Genomic DNA, 27,902 nt, shown 5'->3' with positions numbered 1-27,902 from the left:
TTTTCAGTGACTAATATTCACCATGACAGTTAACCCATGTAAACAAGTACATTACACTCTTCTTGCCTATGTATTGAGGCAGCTGCATGAATGGGTCGGCCTTGCAGATAAAACAAAACAAACCCCAAACGACTTTTGAAACCGAGACTACGTGGGCAAGTTCAAAGCCTTCAAAAAAAAAAAGAAAAAGGAAATGCTTTGTCTACGCTCGGTAATAACGTTTAAAATATCTATCGGCGCAGATGTAGAATGCAGGAAGCAGCAATGTGTCCTGCAAATAACGGATGTGTTATTGGCCAAGGAGATTTGACGTGAGTGAGGTGTCACTGGGTCCTATCGCTGGTTGAACGAAAAAGACCGCGACTTCAGTTTTATTATTTTTCGTAACGAAACGGTAAGTATCCATATTTTATACTTTACAGATACATTTATTTAGTGTAAAAAGCTGCCTCTGGACTGCTTTATTAGGGATTTCCTTTTAGTGGAGGGGGAGGGGTTTAAAAAATACGGAAAAAAAAAACATTCGGGGCGTCCGTCTTTTTTGTATAGTGTGCCACCACAGCCTCATTAGGTTAAAAAGAAATCATAATTTTTTTTAAATATTTTTTTTAAAATTATATGTTATGTTTTTTTCTTCCTCTTCCTTAGAGTAGCATTGCGTATCGCTTCTTCCTTGGAATGACTGCTTTTTTGTAGCGGGAATGAAAACCACACCACTCACTGTAACATAGTAGCTACAATTAATGCACCTCCGCCAAATATTGTAAATGAAGATCGTATTCGTTTAATGGTCAAAGAATTAGGAGCAGACGGGCACTATGACCCATGCATTCCCCCCTCCATGCAGCAGCAGCAGTCTGCCGCTACCAGAGGACCAGAAATCTGCAGCTCACAGAATGAAGAGATCAAAATGATGCTGCCTCTAAAAAGGGATTAAACGTAAGCAATCTGTCGTCAGCTGCGGTAAATCCGCGGCTCATTACTCTTCTGTTTTTCTGTGCAAACATTTTCAGTAACTAATGCAATTATCTGAGAAGGTCAGGCTCGCATTGTTGTAACTGCAAACGAGCTATTGACAGATGCATCGCGCTCACTTTCTCCGCTGCACTAGACGAGAATTGCAGCGGATGCAGGCCGGCCTTTAATGCGATCTGTTGTTTTTGTTTCTCTCCATCTGCCGGTCTAGTCTGGGCGCCACCTCGCTGGGATCGGCTGCTGGTGGATAATACAGATTTGCCACCGGGAGTTGAGAAAGGAGACATGCCGTCGTTGAGCATCAGTTGCGACGCTTGACTGACCATGATGAAGACCGAATCCACATCCAAGAGCACCGGCTCTGGCTCCACGCTCAGGAGCCCATCCCCGCACAGGAACGCGTACGAGGCGGGGATGCAGGCCCTGAAGCCCGTTAAAGACAATGCTGCAAATGGGGACATGCAGGAGGGCCCCCGAGGGCGCAGGTACGGCTCTAATGTGCACCGTATCAAGAACATGTTCCAGCAGATGCAGACCACATCCCCGGCCGACGCAGAGGGTGAGGACAACGCCAGGATCGCCGACAAATCGGTGCGCCTTTCCCTGCCCAGAGCCGGTAGCCTGAACGAGAACGTGGATCACAGCGCGCTGCTGAAGCTCGGATCCACCGTGTCCGAGCGCGTCAGCAAGTTCGACACAAAACCGGAGAATGGGCACCAGCGGGCCTCCTCGCCCAGCTACTCCAAGCTACAGGAGACCCGCCGCATCTTTGAGGAGAAGCAGCAGCAGGAGAAACTGCAGCAGGAGAAGCTGCAACAGGAGAAACTGCAGCAGGAGAAGCTGCAGCAGGAAAAACTGCAGCAGGAGAAGCTGGCTACAACCAGGGTGTTATTGAAGGCAGATAAGGCCTCGAGCTTTCAGGATGGCAGGTTGGATATGGTGGCCCGTTTTAATGGCAGCACAGAGTCCCTGGACAGCCTGGACACTAGTGAAGCAGTGTCCCCTACAGTCAGCCAGCTCAGTGCTGTGTTTGAACGGGCAGCCGAGCTCCGGAACAACCTCCACCGTCTCTCCTCTACACCACCACTCCCTTCCAGAGGGGTCAGCACCAAGGTAGGCGTGTTGAATTCCAAGATAATCACAAAGAGGGTCAGTGCCTTTGCATCAGGCAACCAAGGGGATGAGATAAGCATTCAGAAGGGACAGGAGACACCTCCAAGGGGCTCCAGAGGAAGGGTGACTCCTCCATCTGAAAGCGTTAATGGTGGCCAGTGTGCCCCAACTACTGAACTTTACAGTAATGTAGGAGAGCCGAATGAACAGAGAGAAAAGACCGTTTCAGATGCAGGTGTCGAGGCCAAAGTTGATGTTAAACCTGAGGAACACTCTGGGACCAGCGAGCCCAGCAGCACAATACTGCAAGGTGACATCCACATGTCGGTGCAGAATGGAGAAACTGCCTCAGAGAAGCGAAGCTCTCCAAAAAGTGCCGACATGGTCAGGCAGGATGGGGACAAAAATACAGAGGAGGAGGAAGACAGGACTCTCAGAGAAGAACAGTCGGGCCGGGACTCTGTGGATATCAGTACCTACAGTGCGGTGGGGGAGGACTTTGAAGGAAGCCAGAAGGATGAGGAGGAAGACGAGGGCGATGACCGCTATGAGCCAGAGTCCAGCTGTGTGGAGATTTCAGGGCTGCCTGTGGAAGAGGATCCACCCCCTTCAAGAAAGATTCGCTTCAGCACAGAGTCCATCCAGGTGAGGAAATGTGAAGTGTAAAAACACCCTGAATTAACAGAAAGAACTGTAGCTAGAACACGGAGGTGTTTGCTGTCACATTGTACCCCCGAACCTTGTTTATTAATCAGGCTTGTGTGCTGATTTCTGAATTGTAACTATGTTGTGGTGTGGGATTTTCTTTTCATCCTGTGTCTTTAGAGGCTTGTTGAACTTGACCTTAAAGCTTATCTGCTGTGTTACAGTCATAGCCAGTGCCGCTGTCAGCTTTTTTAATGAACTCGCTCAGCCTCTGCCAGTGTCACACCAGTGCTGACATTTTGATTTTAGCCTGTTTCAACACAGGGCTTTGCACACTACTAACACCCTCCTCCCCAGCAGCCAGTTGCTAATGGATGGGCCTGCATTCCTACTGTGCAGCTGACACGGGCCCCAAAAGTGCCTCAACTGAAATGCAGCAGGAGCTGCTTTTGTAAATAATTGCCTTTTTTTTGGGGGGGGGGTAAAACAGACCTGGCAGGCCTGGATAATTATCCCCATTTTTAGAGAAGTGGATATTGTACTGTGGAAAATGAAAGGTCATCGGATGCTGTATTTGTGATTGTGTGTGAGATAAAGACAGAGGAAGTGAGAAAAAAAGAGCACTGTAATCTCTTCTTGGACCGGTGCAATGAGAGAATAGGACAGACGAGAAGGAGGAGGAGGACGAGTTGATTTGAAGTGTCTCTCGTTGTCTGGGGGCGGTGTAATGATCCGGAGAGGAGCATCAGACTCTCTCCAGTTCAGTGTTGCTGCTTTGCTCTGCCTTGAGGTCCAAGGCATACAGCAACTCTGCAAGCTAAAGTGGGCCCTGACACTTTGTGTCACACACATTACTTCTCACAGAAAGGCTCTCCTGTACCATTTCATAGCTTGTCAAGTCCAAATTTTCTCTTATCGCTGCACATTGTCCAGAACCATCCAGTTTCTGCACCCTGACATTTGAATATTATAGTTTAAAAACCAACCTGACATAGATACTAACAACATATACATCAAATATTGGAATTAATGAAAGACTGCTAAGGACTGCACATATATGTGTTGGATCAATGCAGATATTTCTAAGCTAAATAAGCTAAAGAAAACAAACTGAGAAAATAAGCTTTTGGGATTATAATGACAAATATTGACAATATAAAATTAAAAAGTGTACAATTAAAGGCCACCAGTGGTGCTCTGGAAGCTTTGTTTTTGCACCTGCTTTCTACCTTCACAAGCTCATACGAGTGACATTATTAAATATATCCAGTGGTTTCAAACCATTTCATCGAGAAACAGTTGTTCGTGGTAATGAACCCAAAACTGTAGCAATCTGTCAGATAACGGAAGAGAAGATTACTGAAGAATATAAACAACACAAGTTATGGAATATACTTGAAAAAAAAAATCAGCTCTGCAGATGTTTGTCAGGCCTCAAGGATGCACACAATGCACTGTGATCCAGTGAGAAAGACTCAGTGAAGCATAATTCTGTGTGTAATGCAGTGTTTTATGCACATTCCAAAAATTTGGAGAACGTCTTTTCATGTACGGTAACTGACACAAGTGTGAAATCTGATTGTCTACAAATTACTAGTTATTCTGTTAAAGGTGAAATTAGGCCTAACATTTTAATGGTAGAAAACAAGCTTTCGTTTATAATGTTAGAGCCCTGATCTGGTTTGTTAATCTTCCAGCACTAAAGATTCTTTTCCAAGGACATATCCACCCACCTTGGAATGGTCAGAGTCAGACACACTGATTAGACTGGCTGATTTGAAACAGTGCACATTCAAAAAGAAGAACCAATCAAAAACAATGCTCAAACTTTGAGAGGAATGGAGCCTGTCTGGAGAGACAGTGCTTTATTAGCTATGTTATCCTAGATGGCATTGCACTGGATTTGCTGACTGGCTTTTTCTGGACATATGTCAAAAGAAGGAATTAATGCACTGAGAATAAAGTGCAAAGCAGTAAAGAATAATGATATATTCTACATGTGGAGTAAGCCTTCTTGTGTAAAGAATATAACCCTTAGTAATAATGGACAATTTGATTGGTAACTGTAATTTCATTACATATTGTAACCAATCACAGTAACATTAATTGAGACATTAAATTACATAGTTACTCCCGAACAGCAATTATACCAATAGTGATGTGTGATTATGTGTCACTATTAAGCTCTAATATATTGAGCAAATGCCTAGAAATCAGCTTTGTCCCATAAATCACATACAAGTCATTTGTGGGCTTGCTGTGCCTGTCATGCAAGTGCAATAGAGAAGAAAACACACTTTCAACATTATTTTATCCTCATGAGATCAAGCGTGGTTACCAGGAGGAGGCATTATCTACGGTGTGATAAAAGCTGTAAGTCACGACTTTGATAAAGAGGAGAATTTCGTTGTGACCCTGCAGCGGTCAGTGAAGAAAAAAAACCTCCTACTGAGTCCTTTCACACTGTATCAGTGTGGCCTTTGTTATGGAGATTGATGCAGGGGTGGATGAGAGTAAGGGGGATGCGAGGTCAAATGGGAGGGGCGTTATTATGCAGCTCAAATGTCATGCGAGTGCATAACAGCCAGCTCTTAAGTCACACTGTCACTTAGTTTCACTGCCAAACAGGAAGTGCTCATTTTTAGCGCATATTTCTCGTCTGAGCAACAGTGCAGCTTTTGGTCACAATTAAGTCTTGTTGTGGTGACAGTGGTTGGACGTCTGCATGCATGCCTTTCTCTGTCTCCGATTCATACTGATTGTTCCCCTCCATCTGTCTGTCTTTCTGTCCGTGTCCTCTCAAAGTGGCAAAAATAGCAGATCTGCTTCGGGTAGAGTTCACACTGCATTCTTTGTTTGCTCCTCCTCACACTCTTTCTCCTGCTCCTTCTTTTCTCCCTTTCGCTCTTTGTCACCAGTCTGCTGCTGCTAGTAAAAATAGCAGCATTGTTATCATCACAGACCTGCCTCGCTTTTCAGGGCCGCCTCTTTTGTCGAACACAGGAAGCTGCTTCTCATGTCTTATTTATTTCTTTAGCTTGTTTGTTTTGACTCAATTCTATATTACTCGGTGTATTTAGCCTGACCACTTAGCCCCCTAGCTTGTTGTGATTTTTAATTATTTATCCCACTGTGCAGGGGGAGCTTTTTGCCCCTCAAAAAAGAGAGAGATAATCTCCACTAGATTTGGGCTGTGTCTCCTCCAATCCAGGAATAAGCAGATTTATTTGCCACCTTGCTTACCCCTCACCTCACCTACTCCTAAACATTTTGTCCTTCTGCACCACCAACCTGGACTCTTTCTTCTAGGTCTCTGCCTACGCTCCTCAGTCTCACCAGCCTGCTCAGAGAACACCTATGATTTTCTTTCACACTGTGTTATTAACACAAACGATGACTGTACTTATAAGGTAATAAACAGAGGGTGTTGAATTTTGACAAACATAGAAGGAGGTGTTGCTGCTTTAAAGTGTCTGCCACAAAACACAAAATACAGACTACCCTAAATGCACCACAGAGATCATCCAATAAGGGAACTGCCCATGAAGAGGTAACCATATGTTAAGGTATCCTCAAACTGTCTATCACTTTGACTCAGCAGGCCTGCAGTATTTCATACAGTGCATTACTCACAGCCAGGAGGAGTGGAAGACCAGACAGATTATCAGCAAGGTCAGACTGCCCCACTTCTCGGCCCTGCACTGGTTGGTGGTGGGCTGCAAGCATTTATGTGATGTGCCCACTCGTTCAGGTTACTGCGACAAGCCACATTACGCAACGTCTCGCTCATGATGTCTGAAACTGTTTTGTCTTGTCCCGCCTGCCATCATCTTGTCCAAAAAATGACAGGCGTTGGTTACAGTGACATGTGAGGTGCCAACCGTGCTGTATGGATGGCTGAACATGTATATTTGTCTTTCTCAGGCTTTACTGGTCCTGTAGTTAGGATGATTGTTATTTTATGTTTTTATTAATACCAGAAAATATAGAATGGAAGAATGGAAACGGTTTTCCTCCTTGAGTAATGGTGCTGCTAGTTAATATGCTTTTAAAAGAGGTTTTTTTTCACAATTCCTTGACTGGTTAAGTGAGAAAAGGAAGGCTGGAAAAAAGACATGCTGTGGAAGAGAGCCAGCGATTAATAACAAGTAATAATTAAATGCAGAGAGATCTATTAATACACAGTGAGTGAAAAAGGCGACTGAAGAACAAATACTCAATGCATCATGGGAATCCCCCAGCAGCCTACACCTATCGCAGCATAACTAAGGGAGGATTCAGTGTCACCTGATCTGGCTAAACTATATGCTTTAGCAAAAAGGGAAAAAAACCCAAACTAAGTCTGTATGTAAAAAAGAGCCATAGGGATACAAAAGAAAATGTCATAACAAATGTAATCAGTATGATATGGTAACATAATAAAACATATACCCAACATAAACACAACATAATAAAATATATATAGTTACAGAGTTTAGTTGTTGTATCCTTCTGTATAGTGTAATGCCATTCAGCCCTCTGTGTTGACCTTGTTTTCATATTGCCGTGCCTCTCTCCAGCGTTAGCGCTAAGCCTAAACATGACTGCTGACCAAAAATTGTTCTGCCAAAATAGATGGGCTTTGGTGCCATGCAAACATTACTATGACGAGCTGACCATATCCATTTTATTGGCAAGAGAAGACTGGTCAAACGTGATCGCTGCCAGAGCCACATCCTTATTTTCTGTCTGCATGGTGCACATCTGGCATGTGGATTAACCCCCAATTTTAGTAGGATTTAGAAGCAATTACCTGCCACTTGTTTAACCTATGTTAGTTTAGATAGTGGCGTCATTAATCTTTAGGAGGAAAAGTGTAACATACGCTTAATTTTGACAGCTTTATTAAGCATGGATTAATTACTGCGCACATATTCGTATACAGGGAAAATTGAGGCATTCATATATCAGTGCATGGTAATGAACTTTTGCATTTAGCTAGAAATTGAGAAAACTGTACGTCGCACATGCAAAGCCTAGTATGAGCAAAAAAATGCTGGAAAGCTTTTTTTTTGTTTTTTTTGCTGAATGCAACGAGAGTGGAAACACTCTTTTAGGAAAAACCAGTGGCACCACCTACACACATCCTATTCGCTCCATCCAAAATTAGAACAGTTTTTGGAGTCAAGAGGGAAAGAAACAGCAGTTGACGTGCTGCTGTGGGCAGTGGGGGTGGTGGGGTGTGGGTTACGGGCTTGCTAGTTAACACAACAGCGTTATCCAATCACACTGTAGCCAGAGGGGCATCAAGATGCAACCACACTGGAGCAGAGCAGAGGCATGGCGTGGCAGCTGTATCATTTTGCCATTTCGGTGTCACGACAACAGCGTTGTAAAATGGTTGTCGTCACTTACTGGCTGCTTTTTAATACCCTTTACAATCCCAAATAGGTGCTCTGTATAGACACAAACACAATCTCTAAGCTGGTGAGTGGCTGTAGTTTTCTGCCCATGGAGCTTTTGTAGGACATCCGAGGCGGCTGGTAGCAGAGGGAGGGAGGAAGGGAGTTTCCTGGCCATCTGTTAGCTCCTCTGACCTACTATCTGCCACAACTGGAACAGCGTCCTTCTCTACCACACCCCCCTCCCACCACACTGCCTTTAATCCCAATGTTTGTCTTCCCAAGATAGCCACCTCACTGTTCGTAGAGTTCATCTACAACTCTGCGTGCTTAGGTAAAGCGAGGTCAGAGGTTGTATCGTGGAGAATCTCAATTAGTCTGTCTGTAAGGAGGGAGATAGACTTCCTGCTGGAAGCGAGAGGTAATTCTGTCAGTCAAGGATGATACTGTAGCTTGACTTATAGCATGGCCAGTTTCTCCAATAGCTGCAACGCACAGCACAACTACAGTGGTGATCATTTATTACAATTGCAGTAAAATAGAGTCGCTCAGTCTTCTGTCTTTGATGTTTTGCAGTATCATGGGTGTAAATTGAGGGCTTCACAGACCATCAGCTGTGACCTATTGATCTTTAAACTCAAGGGGTGATGCAGTGCCACGTGAAAGTGTCACACTGGTGCTCAGAGGTCTCTGTTGTTGTTTTACACTCTGTTACTTGCAAATAGTGTATTTTTTTGGCCGCTTAATCCACATTCTGTTAATCCGTCTAAATACAAAGGTAACCTAAATCAGAAGTCATCTGACTTAAGTTCTTCTCCCATGCTAACTATTGTGAGTTTAAATCTGATGGGATTCACAGAGTAAAGTGTAACAGCAGTGTATCTAATGGTTTTAGAACTGCTGAACCTAATTAGTCTTTACTCCATTCCTTTTTTGATTGAGTGTTTTATTTACAAAATAGTGTAAAACACAGCAATTTGTCTACTTTGGAAGTTGGACCCACTAAATAATGAGCATTTATGGATATTTATAGGTTTTGTGGTCAGTTAAATGAAAAGCCCAGGACAATGGGAACTATGCTTATTTGCTTTTTTTTCTTTTCTTTTCTGAGTGTTACATGAGAAGATTGGTAGATTGATACCGTTCATGCCTTCAGGGTCAGTATGAAGCCACAGCCAAGAGTTGGTTAGCTTAGCATAAATGTAAATGGTAGAAAAGAGAAAGAAAAAACTATCTGGGGTACCGTCTGCAGCTGCTCAAGAAGCAGTTTTTAAAAATATTCATGTGTTACTACTTTATTATGGGGCCATAATTGTGGTTTCTAGTTTTTGTGTTCAAGTAAGCAAACCTGCTGCTGGTCATAACTTTATATTCAGTACCCAGATGTCACAATGTTTTTCCAAAAATACTAAAACAAGTGGCAACCTCCATGAAAAATGCAACTACTGTGGAACTGAGTAATCATAAGATGGCCGGTTCAGGCTCACTGTAAAACTGAGTCAATCCCAATAAAGTGCAATGTTAAAATGGCTAGTTTCAGCTATAAAAGTAACATCTTTACAGCCTGGTACCAAAACAAGTCCCTCACAACAAATATTGTCACTTCCACCTTAAAAAACAAAAAAACAAAACAAAACAAAAATCACAATTACTGTATCCATCTTTTATAGACAGTATTTGTACTGAACTAATTCTTCCCTGAGAAACTAATAGAATAATTGACACTAACTGAACTCTAAAGCAAATTGTAATTTTTATGCCATAATTAGCCCCCCCCCCCCCAAAAAAAAAAAAAAAAAAAATCAAAAGAAAAAATCTGCGTGATCTGACAGTGATGGGGAGAGATTTAACTCAAGGCGATTACATTTTAAACTCTATTGTTATGGGTAAGGACAGCCCAAAAGTAGGAGCAGAAGCTTGTACAGTGCTCAATGATGTAAGAGAATACAATGATACTGAATAAATTTAAGAGAGGAGGGGCTGGTTACATTTCAAAGGAGCTGTCAGAAAACTGACAGGCTCTTTACTGTGGGGTTGCCACGGAGACGGGGCCCCATACTGTAGGACTGAAGAGCAGCACGGAAGCTACGAGATGCTACTTCTGTAACACAGATGGACAAGCTAAACAGGCCGGCGACATGCAAGAGTTGCATTGAATAAAGCAAACCAAGGCTTGAGGAAACAGTGTGAAAGTGTTGCAGAAGAGGGAACAAAGATTGTGGAGAGAAAAGTTGATAAAATAAATCAAAGAATGTGTAAAAGGAGAAGGTCCAGCACTGAATTAGTGTAGCCAGCGGAGCATGCAAGGTGGTGCATACATAATCACCCTGGAAGACTGAAAGTGAGGCTTTTAAAGATTGGGCTCTCTCTTTCTCCCTGTGTGTGTGTGTGTTTGTGTCTATGTGAGGCCTGTGAGCAGCAGCTGCAGAAGGCCTCCATTAGCATGCTGGGGGTGGTTATGTAAACTGTCATGCTGTTAGACCAGAGTGAATGTGGGAAGTTGAGCCCTGAAAACAGAGGCCCCTGTCTTCATAAGAGCAACTTCAGTGGTTGTGATTGATTTTTATTTATTTATTTTCTCATTAGTCTGTTTGATACAGATGACTGCTGTGAAACAATACAGCTCGGACTAAATGCTGTGGCTGTCTCAGTTGAAAATGTCAATACATTTGAATTGCATTATGTCCGCATTAACAATGTTGGTCAGTTATTATCGAACCATGAAGCCATCTTGTCTGTCTCAGCTACTTACGCATCCAAAACCTCTAAGTAGTGATCTTAAGCTTTTTTCAATCCATTAAATTGCTGTCCTCAATGGAATGATGGAAATCAGTGAAGGTGATTTAGAAAGAGTCATTTCTCTGAATAGATCATATTAATTTTAACTTGTGTTAGCTTAAGCTGGATTTTCTAAAGAAATCAAACAGAAATATTATATATAAGCTTACTGACCACTGTGTGTGTGTCTAACTTTAGCTCAGTGCCATGTGGACATGGTTTAGAGCTCCAAATAAGTATCAGAGTGAGAAAGAAAGGTGATTTAAGTGGCTATGAACGTGGCATAGTAGTCAGCTGGTGGTGGTGGAACATAAAGCTGTTAGAAAGGAATTTGAGCACCGGTGCAAGAAATGTGGGGGAGAAAAAAAATAATACTCAGATTAGAGTCAGTTTCCTGTGAGTAATGGTCCTGTTTCCTCCAGTACTTCCTCTCTTGCCTTTCTGTGACTCTGTAAGTCATCTTCCACAAAGCACGTGTAACTGATATTAACTGAACCGTTCAGTAGTTTGAATTTAAGTATCTGTAGTCACGTCATTCTGCAATCTGCCCACTCTTTTACCTGTTAATACACAAATGCAATAAAAAGTAAAAAAAAAACCCCAAAACGAATCACTGCTCCTCAGGGTGCACAGGAAGTGATTCTGGTGACAGCAGCAGTTACTATATTTGGAGTATGTGCAGGAAGAGTGATAAGACACAATGGCTCCAAGGAAAAGAAAGACTTGTCTAGAAAGAAAGGATATCTATCTATCTCTCTATATCACAGAGGCCAGTTATAAGGAGGTTTATTAGGCAACAATGACAGTGGCGTGAAGCGTGGATATGGCTGTGCGATAAAACCAAAATCTCATATCCCGATATAAGACATTTATCGTCCTGACAAGGATATAAATCACAAAAATGTAATATTTTCTGTAAATTCTGTGAATCTCAGGCATCTCGACTTGCGTGAAGTTTTTCCAGTTGGGCGTCCTTTACCTGTGTTTTAACCATGCATGAAACTATACATTTTTAGACATAAGTTCTTTCAAAGTTTGAGCCTAATGTTTATTTTTAGCACCTGACGGCTCTTTTTTGCTTCTCATCCGTAAACTCTCTGCATACTCTTTCCCGTGATTCAGTTTATTTTGAAAAGTCTCAACAGGATCTTGAGCTTTATTGTGAAAGGCTTACGTGGAAAACAAACAAGCGGACTGCAGTTTTGTTGCTAACGACAACACGTAAAAACTGGCACTTGTCCATCCATAGTGTGGTTATTTTAAATATAAGAGAAAGATAGAACTTTAAGAAATTTATATAGCTACTACAGTGACCATCAAAACGATGAAAAAATATTGCTATAAACAAACGATAGCATAATAGGAAAGATAGACGTTTTTATATCGTCATTCGATATATATCGTTATATCGAACAGGCCTAAGCGTGGATCTAATTTTTGCCAAGAAAACAAATAATTTGCCATAATTTTGAACATTTTCTTTTCAAAACAAAAAATCCCAAAACAACTGTGACTCACAAATGTCCCGTTTCAACAACAAACAAATTCTGAACAGGAATAGATGCTAGCAAAAATCTGCTCCGCCTTGCAGAGACTTGATGTAAGTGTGATTCTCAGTCTGATCTTGTCCCTGTCTCATCCTACAGGTGTTTGCCACCTATTCCAACGAGGACTATGACAGACGCAATGAAGATGTGGATCCAATGGCAGCGTCTGCTGAGTATGAGCTGGAGAAAAGAGTGGAGAGGCTGGACCTATTCCCTGTGGAGCTGGAGAAAGGTATCAGAACTAAACCCTGTTTTTTTTCTAACCAGTCGAGTATTTATACAAATTCTTTCTGTAAAATCTGCACTTTACTTCGGGCATATAAATAATTCTAAGCATTTACTGTACTTTGACTTGCCTGAGGCTTCTTTGCACCTTGCTAAGAAAGAGAATACAAAAAACCCACAAATGTAAGGTTCTGTATTTGAATGATCAAGCTCCCATTTGGCTCCCATCTCCGAAGCAATTAAAAAAAGTCCTGCTTTAAAAGACCTGCAGGGTTCACCAGCTGCCTTCTGCTCTCCCCAATGACTTACAGATTTGCAGTATCCATGTAACATCATAGTGCATTTCTATGTGTGTAGAAGACTTGTGTATAGGGCAGATTACGTGGGTTACCATATGTAGCAGTGTTCTTTATAGGTGTTGCGGTGTGCACGCTCTACATTAATTAGATCATGATAGAATAGAAGCTGAAATAAAAAAGAAACAGTGCTTGAAAAAAAGAATACGCTAAATCAGCACATAACGCCTCTGGGAGGAATCTAGGTGTTATATTGATTATCATCTAACTTTGACGTCACAGACGTCAACAAAACTAATGTTTTATTTTTTCAAGATCACATGAAGGTCAGAGCTTTTTTTTTTTTTGTCCTCAAGGTACAAAGAAACTTATGCACTAAAACTCAGTTGTAGTTTGCACAGAATGCTGATGTCAGGTTGAAAATCCCCAAATTCAACAGACGAAAAAGCTTATGATGCGTCATCGTGACATAGATTGGGCTTTCTTTAGAAATCTTAAATCCCAACTATGTGGTAACACAAACAAACAAACAACAACTAATCTTTTTAACCTCTCACATATCAAGAAACTACAGTTACAGTTTTTAGTGTACCTTCCTTGTTGTTCCTGCATTCATTCTGACTTTCAGTTACATATTTCTACTCTTGAACTCTATTAGAGTGCATTTGCGTGACTCATCGTTACCATTATCTATCTCATATTAGCCCTTGGTGCATCCCCTCAGTCAATCCTCAGTCTCAAACGAGCCATTCTGGTTTCCTATCCCCTCACTTTGCACAAACAGAAGGTTTGAACAGAAGGCACCTGTAATATGTGTTCGCTTTTTTCTGACTTATAATCCAACACTTTAAGCTGATATTTATTTTTTACAATATTGGTTTATTATATATTATGGTAAGCAAGTCATTTTAAGGTACCCTGTGGAGCGTGCTGGTAAACTTTGCTGGTAACCATACATGGTTTCTATATGATTAAAGCTGGCGCAAATGTTGGGGGAAGCAAATGTATAGCCTTGAGGACACGAGTTGTGTTAAACTTAATTTAAACTTTACTTAAAATTAAGTGAATATAATTAATAAAAAACTACAGTGCACCTTTGAGTGGGTTTAAATTATAGAGGATAGCAAACAAAGGTTCACTAACTAATTTATTAGCGCACAGCTGAAGAATTATTAAAATTTAGCCTCTTCTACAACCACTGAAAGCAGCTATATTTCTTTTTGCTATGCCATAATAACACATTCATAGACTGTACATTAAAACATGGACATAGCCACACTGACTTCAAGCGCTGGGTCATGAATTCCTGTTTTAAAAGATCGATTTGAGCATTGTGACTGTTGCTATCCCGTCGTTCTGAAGTCAGAAGTGAAGAGAGGTGGAATGTTATGTTGTTAGCTAATGTTAGCTATCTTGTGGCCATTCAGACAACTGCAGGTTCTGTTACTTTTGTGTTGGCTGCATTTTCAGTCCCAAAGGTTGCCTCTTCAACAACAAGTCTGTTACAGACAGATTACAATACCAGTTTGGTAACAGCAAGCCTGATTTCTTTCAGACGGTGACGGCCTGGGCATCAGTATTATTGGGATGGGTGCAGGGGCTGACATGGGCCTGGAGAAACTGGGCATCTTTGTGAAGACTGTCACAGAAGGAGGAGCAGCACACAGGGATGGCAGGTATGTTTCTTCGTACTTTAAATATTCCTGATATGATTAAAAAAATGTACTGCAGAACTGAAACATCGCAGGTCAGAAATTAAGGGAAGTTGAACAGGCCTTTGTTTTGTAAATCAAATGTCACCTTGAGGTTATCTTAGTAGTTGTAGTGTTAGTTCCAGGAGTGGATTCCTTATTGTTCCTCTAAATTCTAAGCCTTTAAACTGTCTGCTTCAGGATCCAGGTGAACGATCTGATTGTGGAGGTGGATGGGACCAGTTTGGTGGGAGTCACCCAAAGCTTTGCCGCCTCTGTACTCAGGAACACCTCAGGAACCGTTAAGTAAGTCTCTCTGACTAACCAATTTGCTTTGAATCACTTTTACATCACAAAACAAACCTTTTTTCTTTTTTGTAGACAAGTAGAAGTTGAAGTAGAAATGCTAGTTTGCTATCAATTTCAGTTTTACTGATATATCTCGACAATTTTATGGATTTTGTTAAGACTTTCACAAAAGGATCCATTATAGTGTCTTCGGGTGTCCCCTGAATCTTCCCTTTTAGCACCATTTTAAGTAAAAAAAAAAAACTGGTGCAGTCAAACTATGATGCACAACTTTTTGCATCAGCCTACTCTGGTTTATTGTCTATTCTAGTACAAATGGGACCATCATTTACAAAATAGGACAGCATACTTTATTGAATACAACTTAGAACTGCAGCATATATGTACCAGAAATGTTATATTGAGGTCATAAAAGGAAGTGCAATGTGCTATCTTTTTCTAGTGGCAGCTAATGGAGTTGCCCCCTACTGGCCATTATAAAGAAAGCAGGGGCAGGGTATTTCCTTATTGGCTTTTTTTTGACTCATTTGCAATGTACTTGACCTGGAAGTTGGAGACACATACTTGGTACTGAGTTGAATGCATTCTGGTAATAAAGTTGCTCCCTAGCAAGATAGATCCATTCATGCATCACTATCAAAACAGTGCATTGCATGTTTTTTTTGCCCCTTAAAACCACAGATGAGGAATATTCACAGAGTACTGGGTTATTTAATGAGTCACAAATACATATCAGCAGTAGTACAGTTTTACTGCGGTTTACGTGCATTACCACCACCTTGAATCATTAGGTCGGCGTTCTTAAATTTCCAAGTTGGAAGTGTGAAAATTCTGACTAGGAACTCAGATATTCCAACTGCAAATGTAACGCACTGAAAGCTCCTGAACATCAGACTGTTGTCAGTAAATTGACTTTCTAATGTTAGTATTTAAAGTACTTCCATACTTTTAAAGTAATATAGATTTAAAGTACATTAAACTACTTTAATTTGTGGTCTTTGTTAAATGGTCTTGTATTTTTGTAGCTACTATTTTGTGGTTTTCTAAATGCCTTAGCAGTGACCAGGATATGTGTTTTCATTGCTAGTTGCCCTGACATTAAGCATTCTTCCTGAAGGAGATGATTTCCTTTTGATATTTACCCACAGCACATTTTTTCACACAAAGCTTACTTCTACCACATCCTGCCCATTCACTTCACCAGACTTTAGATTTATATCGCCAGTCTCCCAGGGTCGTGATTATACCCTTTAGTATTGAAAAGCTCCTTTTAGAGACATTCGGTATAAAGTCCAAAGGTTCCACATCAGAGCCACTGAAAACAGTTATCAGGAACCAAAACACTTGTATCAAAAGTATAATTTCAAAATGCCAAGGGTCTATTTGTAGCCTTTGCGCTTTGGATTTTTGGTATGGTTCACTGTTCCCGTGTGCTTCTTTTGTCATCCATGCTCATTCATAATTCAGGGTTTAGTGGTCTGCGCTGTTGGGATAATTGCTAGTGTTGTGTGACTTGTGAAGATCAGAGACCTCCATAGATAGCTCATACATTATAGATCTGCTGCAGTGATGGCGAAGGGCAATAGAGCTCCGACCTATTCATAAAACAAACGTCACGCAGACAAATAGATTGGGACAGGAAGTGTGTTTATGAGCATTTAATTACCTCTCAGTGCTGCAGAAATTGAAAGGCTACAGTGGCTGGCTTAACAACCATCTGTGGCTTTGTCATGATTCGCTTTACCCAGTTTACCATATGTGAGCGTCAATCAAGAGAAAATATAGTGTCTGTAATGATCTGTACAATGTGCTAAAAGAGAGGACGAATTGAGGGTTTGATTCGTGCACCCAAGAGGGTAACTATGTAGAGAAGATCTTTGTTAGAGTGTAAACAGGAAGCCATTTTCTGTTATCAGAGAGCCAGCGCATTCCAGCTACATTAATACATTATGCTATACTAACTGAAGAATGAAAACATTCACTGCCTAAAGAGCCGGTGTTTGTGCTCCTCAGTGTTCAGAACAAAGAAGAGGCCAACATGTATTATTTAGCATATACATACAGCATCACAGCATATATATATGGTTTTGTCATAGTTTTCTGTTCCTGGCTGAGGTGGAATAATATATGCCTAAATGCAGGTTTGTGATTGGACGAGAGAAGCCGGGTGAACAGAGCGAAGTGGCCCAGCTCATCCAGCAGACCTTGGAGCAAGAGCGCTGGCAGAGGGAAATGATGGAGCAGCGCTACAACCAGTACATGGATGAACAAGAGGTTAGAGGGCAATAAGATTACTGAGGTTACTAATGAAGCGTCTAAAGACAAAACACGTTGATTATCATCTCTGTAAGTCTGTGAGGAAGGGGGCACATTTCTTCCCACAGATAATCCCTCAGTTGATGTTTTCATGATGGTGGTGAAGACTGTTATCTAACACATGATTCCCCAATCCCCTCTTAGTTAAAATCAGGTGAAAGCATATGATTCACATCCTTTTTATACTCATCAGTCCATTCAGTGATCCTTCCTGCGCTCTAGGTGGTGGACTTTGTAAGCGAGCATGCCCATCAGGGTAGTAGTGTTATATCACCGGATAAAGGCGATCACTCAGAACAACTTTGAATTGATTTGTAGGGATTCCTTCCTCTTAAGTGGCCAAGTGAACCAAAACCATGCCAGGAAACTGTCTCCCCCCCACAGCGTAACAAAGCTACCACATCCCATCACTGTAGGGATCAAAGCATAAAAACTTTGCTTGCGCCTGGTTTATCATTCTTTAACTGGTGATGGAGCAACATCTGCACATGCACAGTAGAGAAGTGAGGGTGAAGTGCTTACTAATCCAGCTTCACCCCTCCCCTCTGCACAAATACAAAAAAAATGGGACATAAGATATTATTTAACCACTGCAGATGACGCACAGTCCCACACAAGCTGAGCTAACAGAGCAAAGACATCAGTAAACAGCCTCACAGTTAAGCACAAAGTGCTACCTTAAAATCCTCACTTAGCCCTCTAGGATATTGGTTTCCCTGTAGGATTAAAAAATATGTGATTATTTTTATGAACAGTGAAAAAGAAAAAGCCACACTGTGATATCCAGTGTATTATAAACATGATCAGAAAATATGCTCCGCTCAGGGTTGTGACTAAGCAGAGGGACTTTTTTGTGCCCTTTAGTTTGTCAATGATGCCTCAGATTGTTTCGCTTTTCATTCACATACACGGAACAGGCTCAGGAACTGTCTATGGTTTCATTAGAATAACAGAGAGGAAGTTCCTCCATTCATGGACAGTAAGAAGATTAGGTGTGGAGTTGCGTAATGAAAAGTACAGGCGCCTGCTTGAGTTGTGCACCATCTAGTGTCTATTTGGCGTCACAGCACAAGAGGACGACACCATCAAGACACTCATCAACACTCTACCTTCTTGTTTCCTTTAGCATTATGTCCAAAAATTAATTAAACAAATTTAAAGAAATATATTTGGTTTTCTCCAGGAATTGCATAAATTGAAAACCCTCCTGGAAACCAATATGTGCAAAAACTATATTTTAGCATTGGAAACATTGACAGATTCAAATTTTGTTTTCTCTGTGTAAATCGTATCACTTGAAAGAGTTTGTTTACCTGCAAAGGAGAAGGACAACAAACTTTAATCTCACTCACTCTCCAGCTATACATGCACTTTCATCTATATATATAAAATATAAGTCATAAGCTCTCCTTTTTTTTTTTCTTTTCTTGATTTTTGCCTATGAACGGGGTCCTAACCTTGACCATATCCCTGCAGGGTGGGGAATACGGCACAGATGAGGAAGAGGATGATGATGAGGAAGCTAGTCCACCGTATCCCACTGCGATCGAGGTGTTTGACTTGGCGGAGAACGAGGACATGTCGCCTCTGGAGACAGACCCTGAGAAGCTGGCCCATAAATACAAAGAGGTGAGCCATGAATGTCGTAATTACAACATTTCTTCTTTAATCAAAACTTTTTTCACTAATGCACCTTATATTTAGAGATGTGTTTAGAATAGTAACACTGGGATTTTTTTTATAGCTCCAAATAAAACACGCTGTCACCCAGGCTGAGATCCAGCAACTGAAAAGAAAGGTAATTTAAAGTGAATATTATCATGATATTTTATGTAATGGTTCTATTAAGAATAAGCAAAAGAGCATTTCTTATCTTTAGAGTCAGAGGAGTGTGTCCGTTTACATCATCATGTGATTGAAATGAATGAATCACGCTTTCTTCCAGCTGCACCACGCAGAGCAGGAGAAGCAGCGCTGGCGTATGGACAAGGCCCAGCTGGAGCAAACCCTGCAGGAGAACAAGGAGCGAATGGAGAAGCTGGAGGGCTATTGGATGGAGGCTCAGAGCCTGTGCCAGGCAGTGGATGAGCACCTGAAGGAGACGCAGGCCCAGTATCAGGCCCTGGAGCGCAAATACAGCAAAGCCAAACGTCTGATCAAGGAGTATCAACAAAAGTAAGACCGTTTAACTACATGTACAAAAGCCCGAGAGAGTTGTGAGATCAGAGTGCCAATGCTGTTATCCTCTTCCTTTAACAGGGAGATTGAGTATCTGAAGAAGGAGACCCAGCGCTGTGCACAAGTTGGGGCTGAGGCCAACCTTCTGAAAGAGGAGTCAGGGCAACTCCAAGAACAGGTATACGAGGTGCCTCAAGGCAGTGTGTGCACATTTAATCTTTACATCTAGCAATTAATATAATATTCACACAACAACTGTGTGCTGGTAGGTTTGCAGAGCATTTTGTAAAGTGTTCAAGAGTAAACACCACTTTGCTTGATCCAGACCAAATCTGATCTTGAAACTTCTATTAATCAGAATTGCTTGTGGTTTCAAGAAAATCTTGAAACCACAAAAATGTCTTGGGGAACTTGGAGAAAGTGTGATGAAGTTGAAAGAGTTTATGTATGTTATCATTGAGCTGCTGTGTGGTTGCATTACTAGGAAAGTGCATGTCAGGTTACGGTGTAGGATTTCAAAAAGGTTTGAAGCAGAAGTATAATGCAACGGAAAACCTTGTTGCTGATTTAGAGGTTAAGGTTGATTTTATTGCATTAAAAACCCAACATCCCATACAGAGCTTCTCTTCGGTCTAGTTTATCCTCCTGCCTCCCTCCAGCAATTTAAAACTTGCACTAGATTCATTCATAAGCAAGACCTCCTTCTGATTTTCCAATATTGAAATGTTGATATTTGCTTGTAAAAATGGCTGTAAAAAAACTGTTTTCTACTATTAAGGGAGGAGTCTTTGTACCTTTTATAGTGCTGTCATTTAGCTTTTAATGCTGTCGTTATTTTGCTTAGGATTAAAACCGTTGATGGAAAGAAGCTTTTGCTAAAGTTTATCTGTAGTTCCTATTTTTTCCCTGCTTGTTAGTAGAAAACAGAATACATGAGTGTAAATGAGAGGGAGATGGGTGTAACAATGAAGCAGCAAGCCATAGAGATATTGTTCCTGTGTGCCTCTTGACAAAGCATGCTGAACATGGAGCTGCCAAGCAGGAGGATAAAAAGAAGACCATAGAGGAGGTTCATGGATGTAGTGAAGGAGGACATTCAGAGGGTTGGTGTGACAAAGCAGGAAGCTAAGGATAGGATGCTATGGAAGAAGATGATCTGCTGTGGAGATCAATGGACCAACTGAAAGCAGAAATGCACAGCAGAACACATCATCTCCAAAAAATACAAAAACAGTACGAGTCACATTCCAGCAGCGCTTCATTGTTTTAAGTGCATTTTCCTCTCTTCTCTTTTAGGTGGCTGATCTGGAGTGCCGAGTGGAGGAGCTGAAATCTGAACCATTATAAAAGCCTTTTCTAATAAATATAGAACTTCACCCGACAAAGGAGTGTTTTAAGTACTTGCAACGAACTGCAGGGTATCTCGTGTGTCCAACTTGAGCTTAATTTGTGGTCGCATACTGTATGTGCCCTCAGGCTTTGTATTTCACCCACTTAACCCTTTTAACCATGTTTTTCTGTTGGCATTTATGGGAAGAAGAGCAGTTTTATCATCACAAACGGACTCCGTAGATGTACTGTTCCTTTTTCATTTTCAGACTTCAGTATTTTCTCCCTTAATTTGTGATTCTTGTGAAAGCCCAGGCTGTTGCTTTTCAATTGCCAAAACAAAACAAAAATCCTTTCTTTCTTTCGCTTAGTTTTGTGACATTTTTTTCTGAGTTTGTACAGATGTGATACTGTGTGGTTTAACAATCAGTTTGGTTTGTAAAAAATTTTAATGTGCATAACATTTAACATAATATAAACTAATGAGAGTCGAGGGTCGTATATTTTGCGTGGCAAAGATGTGTAAATTGGATGGAGACCGCACTGAAGACGACAACACATGGTGCTTCACTGGATTGGAGTAATAAACGGGAACAAGTCTGACGTGTCTTTGAAACTGTACAGTATCCCAACCTTCGTAGGGGTCTCGTCACATAACCTTTAGAACCAACTGCTGCCTACCTTTCAGACGTGTTTGTGTATTTTTTACACATTAGGACTCGCGAACAAGCGACTAATCCTCTGGTTTCAACCCCTCACTTCTATCAAAAAGAAAAAAAAAATAGAAAAAAGGAAAAAAATGGACCACGGAAACAAGCCTCCACAACTGCTGTGCCACAAACAATGGATATCTCTTCCCTCCCCTTCAAATGGATGTTGTCATGGACTTGTAGAACTGGAATTAGTTAGGACTACTGATGTAAGAAACATTACTGGACTGGGAAGTTAAAGAAGCCGTTACCAGCAGCAAAGTTTTAGATTTAAGGAGCTCCTCTCTAACCAGCAGCTGCACTTGACACCGCTGTGTGTAGCACATGGAAAACACTGCCAGGTTTCTACCTGTTTCAGTTTACGCACAGTTTAAATGAAACTGAGTTTTACTTGTGTCAACTGTCATACCAGTATGTTTGTATAGTTCAGGTCAGACTGAAATATTTTAATTTTACTTAATATTTATAATATAGTCAAGTTGGAAATATGAGCTAACAAAGGACAAATAGTGACAAAAGCAATGCAAAAATTAATGTCCAATAAACAAAGTTATACTGTGTCATGTAAAAAAAACAAGAAAAGACAAAAAAAGTAGTAGATCTGACTACAAAAACAAATTTAAGACTACTTAATTGAAGAAAAAAAACAGGCATGGTTATGAGTATTTTCATAATATTAAGGCTTGTACAGTGCACATGCTTTGCATTGTATGTTTTGTGGAATAAATGGTCAACAGTGATGGTTACGTTGGTTGTTTATTTTTTAGTGCAGTTTGACACTCAAAGACAAGTATTTGTTGGTGTTTTTCCTTTTTTAACTAAAAAAAAAAAATAACTAAATGCTTTACAAGAAAAATAAAAGAATGTTATGTACAGGACATTCAATAAGTCATCAAGTACACAAGCGGGAAAGTGCAATTTAGTTCACATTTAAGCTCCTGTATTTCATTTTAATTTAAAGTCTTCAAAAAAAATGCGATTAGACTAAATGTGCATCTTCTGATGGTGCCTCCTGAGATGATAGTTTCGGGAAAAGCTCTTCCCGCACTGAGTGCATTTGAACATTCTCTGTCCCAAGTGAAGCATCTGGTGAGCTTTGAGACTCTGCGGTCGGCTGAAGCTTTTGCTGCATTCGGGGCAGCTGTACGGTCTCACCCCCGTGTGCTTTCTCTCGTGTCTCTTCAGATCTCCCGACTGCCGAAAGCTCTCCCCGCAGTGGGTGCACAGGTAGGGCTTCTCCCCGGTGTGAGTCCTGAGATGTACGTTGAGCTGACCGACGTACGAGAAGCTTTTGCTGCAGTGAGGGCAGCTGTACGGCTTCTCGCCCGTGTGGATGCGCTGGTGCTGTTTCAGACCGTAGTGGTTTGTGAAGCCCTTTCCGCAGTCGTTACACAAGTACAAAACCTTCACTTGCCTGAAGCATGTGTGAGATTTGAAAGCTTTGGCAGTCATACAGTTCATGCCACAGTGAGGACACGTATATTCTTTTTCCCCCTCTTGTTCCTCCAGCTGATCCGTTAGGCTGTCCGACTCGCAGTGTGAAAGATACTCGACGGGATGGTGCCTTTTAATGTGTTTAATAAGATAGCTCTTCATGGTGAAAGAGAACTGACAGAAGGAGCATGGGAAGAGCTCAGACGTGCAGTGATACTTCATACAAGCGTTACTCTTCTGATGCTGTTTAAGGTTACTAGGTGTAGTGAAGACCTTACCGCAGCGATCGCAGCTGTAAGATTTGGCCTCTACATGTACCATCTGCTCGTGCCTTTTCAGGAAACCAGACTTATTAAAGGTTGCTCCACACTGGCCACATCTGTGCTGCCTCAAAGTGCATTTATGTGCTTTGAGGTCATCTGGGTTTCCATATGTTTGTTTACAGCGATTGCAGCTGAACCATTTGTATTTTTTTAACTTCCCATTTTGGACAGAAGCCGCCTCTGGTTCAGCGGAGCTCCTCGCAGGCTGAGCAGGACTGGTAGCTCTTCGTTTAGGCGCAATGAGCTTAGTTATGGCAGAAACTCTGAATCTAGCTCCAAATCTCTGAGGCCTCTGAGAGGGAGGATTCTGGACCGATTCAACGCTTTCACCGTCAGGCATTACATCGTCTTCGTTATTTTCAGCTGTGCTCTCATCAGAGTGATGTTCATTTATGTGCTGCTGAAGGTCATCCACTGAGGAAAACGCCAGTGAACATTCGCCACAGCTGAAGGGCAATATGTCGGAGTCCTCTGGATCCTCATTTGTTTTTGTTTTACTCTGTTTCTGGTGACGCTGCAGGTGTCTGGTCAGGTCATTGTACTGACCGAAGCATTTCTGACAAACAGCGCAGACGTACGGACGTATCCTCTCATGGACAGTCACCTTATGCTTTTTGAGGGATGATTCCTTTGTGAAACTCTTACCACAATCTAAACAGTTTGACTGGAGTGTTTCTGACTCACCTGCACAAGACTCAGGAGCCTCAGTTGTATCCATAGCTTCTTGTTGGTTCTCATTTTCATTCATTTTTTCAGATACAACTGAATCTCCTGCCTTTAAAAGTTCTGACTCTGGCGTTACACTCTCTTTGTTGCTGAGGACTTGCTTCTGATTGGAAGCTTTTCCTACAGCCTGCTTCCTATGAACTAACTGATGTCTGATTAAGCCAGATGCCTGGCTAAAGCTTCGCCTGCAACATGGGCAGCAATAGGGGCGTTTGTTGGAGTGAACACAAAGCTTGTGCCTCCTAAGATGAGGTATTTGCTTGAATGTCTTTCCGCAATCGTCACATGTTTTAGATTCAAGAGGATCAACAGACAGTACCACCAGTGATCCTGCAGCACTGGAGGCATTATTTTCTCCATCAGCTACTTCAGCACTTTCAGGCTGCGTGTGAAAGTATTCTGTGTGTCGCTGGAGGAAGGCTTTGGTGGTGAAAGACAACTGACAGTGGGCGCACAGGAAGATCTGAGTTGTACCGGATACAGTACTCTCTGCATTTTAGGAGAAAAAGGCGAAAACATCAACAAAAAAACAAACAAACTATAAATCAAATTTTTAAATAACACAGTCAGGAAAATTTTACATGACTATGGCTCTTACAACGATCACTTTTATGGACTATTGAGACTAGCAAAGTCAGGGTACCTGTTGCATTCAACTTCAAATACCACATCTGGGCCCAAGGATCACTAAAGTGGGCATGAAGTTTGCTGCTGGGCCACACCAAGAGCTCATCTCCAGTATTTATGGTGCGACAGCAGTGAAAGAGGATGCTACCTTTGTACTGGACTGCCAACAGATTTGCCTCATCTCTATGACGGGCATGGTTGACATACCTGTGTCAGGAGGGAGGAAAAAAAAAGCATTTTCTAATAATGTACAAGCTGTACAAACTGTGATTTATTTCATAGAATATAATTAAAAATTAATTTTGTAATTCAACAGGAAACAACAGAAAAGAATTCAATACCTCATCCAGTTTGAGTATGATTCTTTGGCAGCATCAATGTAGTCATAGTCATCCTTATCTTTGTAAATCTGCAGTAAATTGGAATATTGTCACAAAATACACACAAAGAACAAAATATGCATCAAGAGGTTTAAACTTGTTTTATTGTTTGGGTTTAATACATCCCAGCTCACCTCCCATGAGAAGTCAGTTGCCATGGCAATCTCCCTTGTTGTCACTTCCCCCTCAAATGGTCCAAAATGCATTCCAGGAGACACTGCAGGCCCATAATTTAGGACCCCAATCCCTGCACTGGGAATACTAGATCTGCCTATCATCAGGCCAAAAGGCAGAGTCAGGAGGGCCCTCTGCATGACGCCCATGTTTGTTGGAAAATCGAGAATAAAAGATGGGCCATTAATGTTGTCAGGATCACTCTGGTCCTGGAAGAGAGTCAGGCACTCCTCGCAATCTATAAAAATGTAAAAACAAGGGAAAAAAAACGGAAAAAAGCTCATCTGGGGTAATTTTTACTGGACATACCACAGTGACAAATTATCAGTCAAATATTGTCATTATTATTATTAAATATTAGTAAATCTTTGAATGAATGTGTATACACTGCAAATATTTGTGTAGGTTAGGTCCTCATGGGGAAGACCACTGCTAAGTCATCCATCTAACACATTCTACAGTTCAGCTCTAGTTTACAAATGACAAAAATGTGTGGCTCAGAAAGACATGTACTGATCTACAGGTGTGTCCCTATTAAAATCTAAAGAAGATATAACCAGACAGAGAGGTAGGGTTAATGGGATAGAAAACTGAAATGTGTAAGTTTAAAGACTACTGAATAAGACCATAGCAAAACACTTTGACTTTCATTTAAGCGTATTATATTTACTTAGCAATGGTCCTGGAGTTGTGGTCAGAAGTTTTGACACACTTATCACGGGCCTGAATGTCAAGTTAATTTTTGACTTTTAACATTTCTTTGAATTATTCGATTTCCAGGGTGAAATGATTGTACAGCATACATCTTTAAAAAACAAGAATTGGGCGCACAAGTTTATTTTGGATTTTCTCTAATCCACAAAGGGTTAAAAGTATACATACAGGTTCAAATAAATCCCTACCCCCATTTGGTTAAATGCCCTGTAACATGCTCGGCCAGTCTCTTTTGGCAGCGATGCACAGGCTTGTGACATATTTCTGGCTGGATATTAGTTGTACCTAAACTGCAATAGCAAAAGAGTAAACATGGGGTTTGCTTACAAAAGCCATCGTCACCATCTGGGTTTTCTCCCTGCCCCACAGCGTCCAGTAACTTCTGTATTGGCGTGTCTGCTGGCTCTAAAACTGGCATCACAAGAGGAACAAAGAAACTATTTTAAAGGCTATATTACAGCACTGAATTCAATTCAATTTTTTCAATTCAATCTTTATTGGCAGACTACATGTCCATAAAAACAAGACAAGAAACACACACACACACAACTCCCCCCCCCCCCCCCCCCCCCACACACACACACAACACAAGGTATACCATTAAATATATATATGTATATAAATAAGTATATAAAGCATTTGTAAAAATATAAAACCATAATATACATAAAACACAATTACTTAAAATAAATCAATAAATACACAAACACTTTAACCAGTGCTTTCTGAGACTGGATGAGTAACGGGAACCACTCACTGTCGGATCTGTAAGTGCTAAAATTATACTGTTACTCGAACCATCCAGTCGTTCTCTAAAACTGAACATTAACTTTCTTAAAAGTGCTTTAAAAGTCCAGACACCCACAGCTACAAACATCTGACTGGCACTACCACTTCTAGGTATCCTGCAAAGGATTCTCATCGCATCATTATATGCAACATGCAGCTTCTGCATGCTACATTGTTTGTAGGATGACCACAAGGGGGCAGTATATAGCGGTGTGCAATACGCTTTAAACAAAGCCACTTTAACTGGAAGTGAACAAAAGCTGAATTTGCGTGCAATAGTATTTGCCTGCACATAGAGCTTACATCGTTGTCTGTATATGTCATCATCATCATTCATTTGCTCAGTAATAAAGTGACCGAGGTATTTCACCTTTTTATGAACTTCAAGAGTTTTTTGTGCCAGTTTAAACAAAGGGAAATTTAGCTGTTTATCCTGCTTGGTTCTACATATCAAAACAGCACTTTTAGCAGCATTGTACTCAATGTCATATTGCACACCATATTCAGTACAGACATTAAGAAGATCCTGTAACCCAGCACTGGATGTCAACGTTATTTGTAATGTCATTATAGTGTACCTGCAGGGGGGTTGTTTTCAATGGGAATGCACTCCTCAGTTACAACCACCTCCTCGGTTGTCTCAACCCACTCCACGCTGCTGCTTCTGTCCGTCATGAGTAAAAACTGTGGATAGCTGGTGGGAATGATCAGTCTTTACGGCAGTTGCTTACACAGGATGCATGCACACTGTCAAAAACATAGTAACATGAAGCTACAGCTAGCATTAGCTAACATTATCTCAGCACGTTAAACCTCTTTATCCTTTAACATTACAGCTATAATACTAACACAGACAAAAAAAAAAGGACCAGTGGCAAAGGTACTATCAAATCAGTCTCCGATAGCTAATAACGAAAATGTGGCTATCACAGCACAAAACATGACAAATGGCATTAATGCATGTGTAGTTAATAATATATAAAGAATAGAACTTTTGTACCAAGCTGACGTTCAACGGCTATATTTCTGGAGTTGTTTCGTAACTACCGTCCAAAACACGAAAGATTAAGCTGTTAGCGCATGACGCTTCACTAGAAACCACAACTAAAGTATCCGAACCCTAAGATACGGTCCCCCGGAAGAAAATAGAGCACACTTTCAGAATAAGAGTAAACGTTTCCTTCTTTTTAAATAAAAGTGGCAACGTTTTTCAAATATGTGCTGTTCTTCTACTATCGCTTC

At 41.1% G+C, this 27,902-nt stretch overlaps 2 protein-coding genes across 5 annotated transcripts; one reads left to right on the top strand and one right to left on the bottom strand.

Annotated features, from left to right (window-relative positions):
• The first annotated feature begins 239 nt into the window (after positions 1-239).
• Positions 240-22,233, top strand: ppp1r9bb (protein phosphatase 1, regulatory subunit 9Bb). 3 transcript variants are annotated; one of them, XM_004556711.6, is made up of 11 exons: positions 240-394; positions 1,187-2,733; positions 12,539-12,671; positions 14,516-14,636; positions 14,853-14,957; positions 17,102-17,234; positions 18,753-18,905; positions 19,021-19,074; positions 19,222-19,451; positions 19,536-19,632; positions 20,751-22,233. In XM_004556711.6, the coding sequence occupies exons 2-11, from the start codon at positions 1,300-1,302 to the stop codon at positions 20,799-20,801; spliced, it is 2,511 nt and encodes an 836-aa protein (XP_004556768.1). In that variant the 5' UTR covers positions 240-394; positions 1,187-1,299; the 3' UTR covers positions 20,802-22,233. The 3 variants fall into 3 exon arrangements, with proteins under 3 accessions (XP_004556768.1, XP_004556767.1, XP_076743781.1); XM_004556710.5 differs by lacking the exon at positions 240-394 and adding an exon at positions 656-939; XM_076887666.1 differs by lacking the exon at positions 240-394 and having other exon boundaries at positions 951-2,733.
• prdm9 (PR domain containing 9) lies at positions 22,231-27,813 on the bottom strand. Of its 2 annotated transcripts, none has more exons than XM_004556707.2 (7): positions 27,661-27,813; positions 27,239-27,354; positions 26,199-26,282; positions 25,118-25,395; positions 24,945-25,012; positions 24,620-24,810; positions 22,231-24,465 (listed from the first exon to the last, which is right to left on the bottom strand). In XM_004556707.2, exons 2-7 carry the CDS (start codon positions 27,333-27,335, stop codon positions 22,478-22,480), a joined length of 2,706 nt encoding a protein of 901 aa, XP_004556764.1. In that variant the 5' UTR covers positions 27,336-27,354; positions 27,661-27,813; the 3' UTR covers positions 22,231-22,477. The 2 variants fall into 2 exon arrangements, with proteins under 2 accessions (XP_004556764.1, XP_004556765.1); XM_004556708.2 differs by having other exon boundaries at positions 27,239-27,407; positions 27,661-27,809.
• Positions 27,814-27,902: the final 89 nt, after the last annotated feature.

The sequence above is a fragment of the Maylandia zebra genome, linkage group LG8 (assembly GCF_041146795.1).
Source record: "Maylandia zebra isolate NMK-2024a linkage group LG8, Mzebra_GT3a, whole genome shotgun sequence".
Classification (NCBI taxonomy): Eukaryota; Metazoa; Chordata; class Actinopteri; order Cichliformes; family Cichlidae; genus Maylandia; species Maylandia zebra.
Note: the sequence above shows the minus strand (reverse complement) of the source record. Positions and strands in the feature narration are given on the sequence as shown.

Excerpts from the sequence above, each read along its gene's own strand:
- ppp1r9bb (XM_004556711.6), top strand. The coding sequence starts at position 1,300 with ATGATGAAGACCGAATCCACATCCAAGAGCACCGGCTCTGGCTCCACG. Across the intron at positions 18,906-19,020 it reads TGGCCCATAAATACAAAGAG|CTCCAAATAAAACACGCTGT; the intron begins GTGAGCCATGAA and ends TTTTTTTTATAG. Across the intron at positions 19,633-20,750 it reads CAGGGCAACTCCAAGAACAG|GTGGCTGATCTGGAGTGCCG; the intron begins GTATACGAGGTG and ends CTTCTCTTTTAG.
- prdm9 (XM_004556707.2), bottom strand. The coding sequence starts at position 27,335 with ATGACGGACAGAAGCAGCAGCGTGGAGTGGGTTGAGACAACCGAGGAG. Across the intron at positions 26,283-27,238 it reads TGAAAACAACCCCCCTGCAG|TTTTAGAGCCAGCAGACACG; the intron begins GTACACTATAAT and ends TTGTGATGCCAG. Across the intron at positions 24,811-24,944 it reads TCATACTCAAACTGGATGAG|GTATGTCAACCATGCCCGTC; the intron begins GTATTGAATTCT and ends CTCCTGACACAG.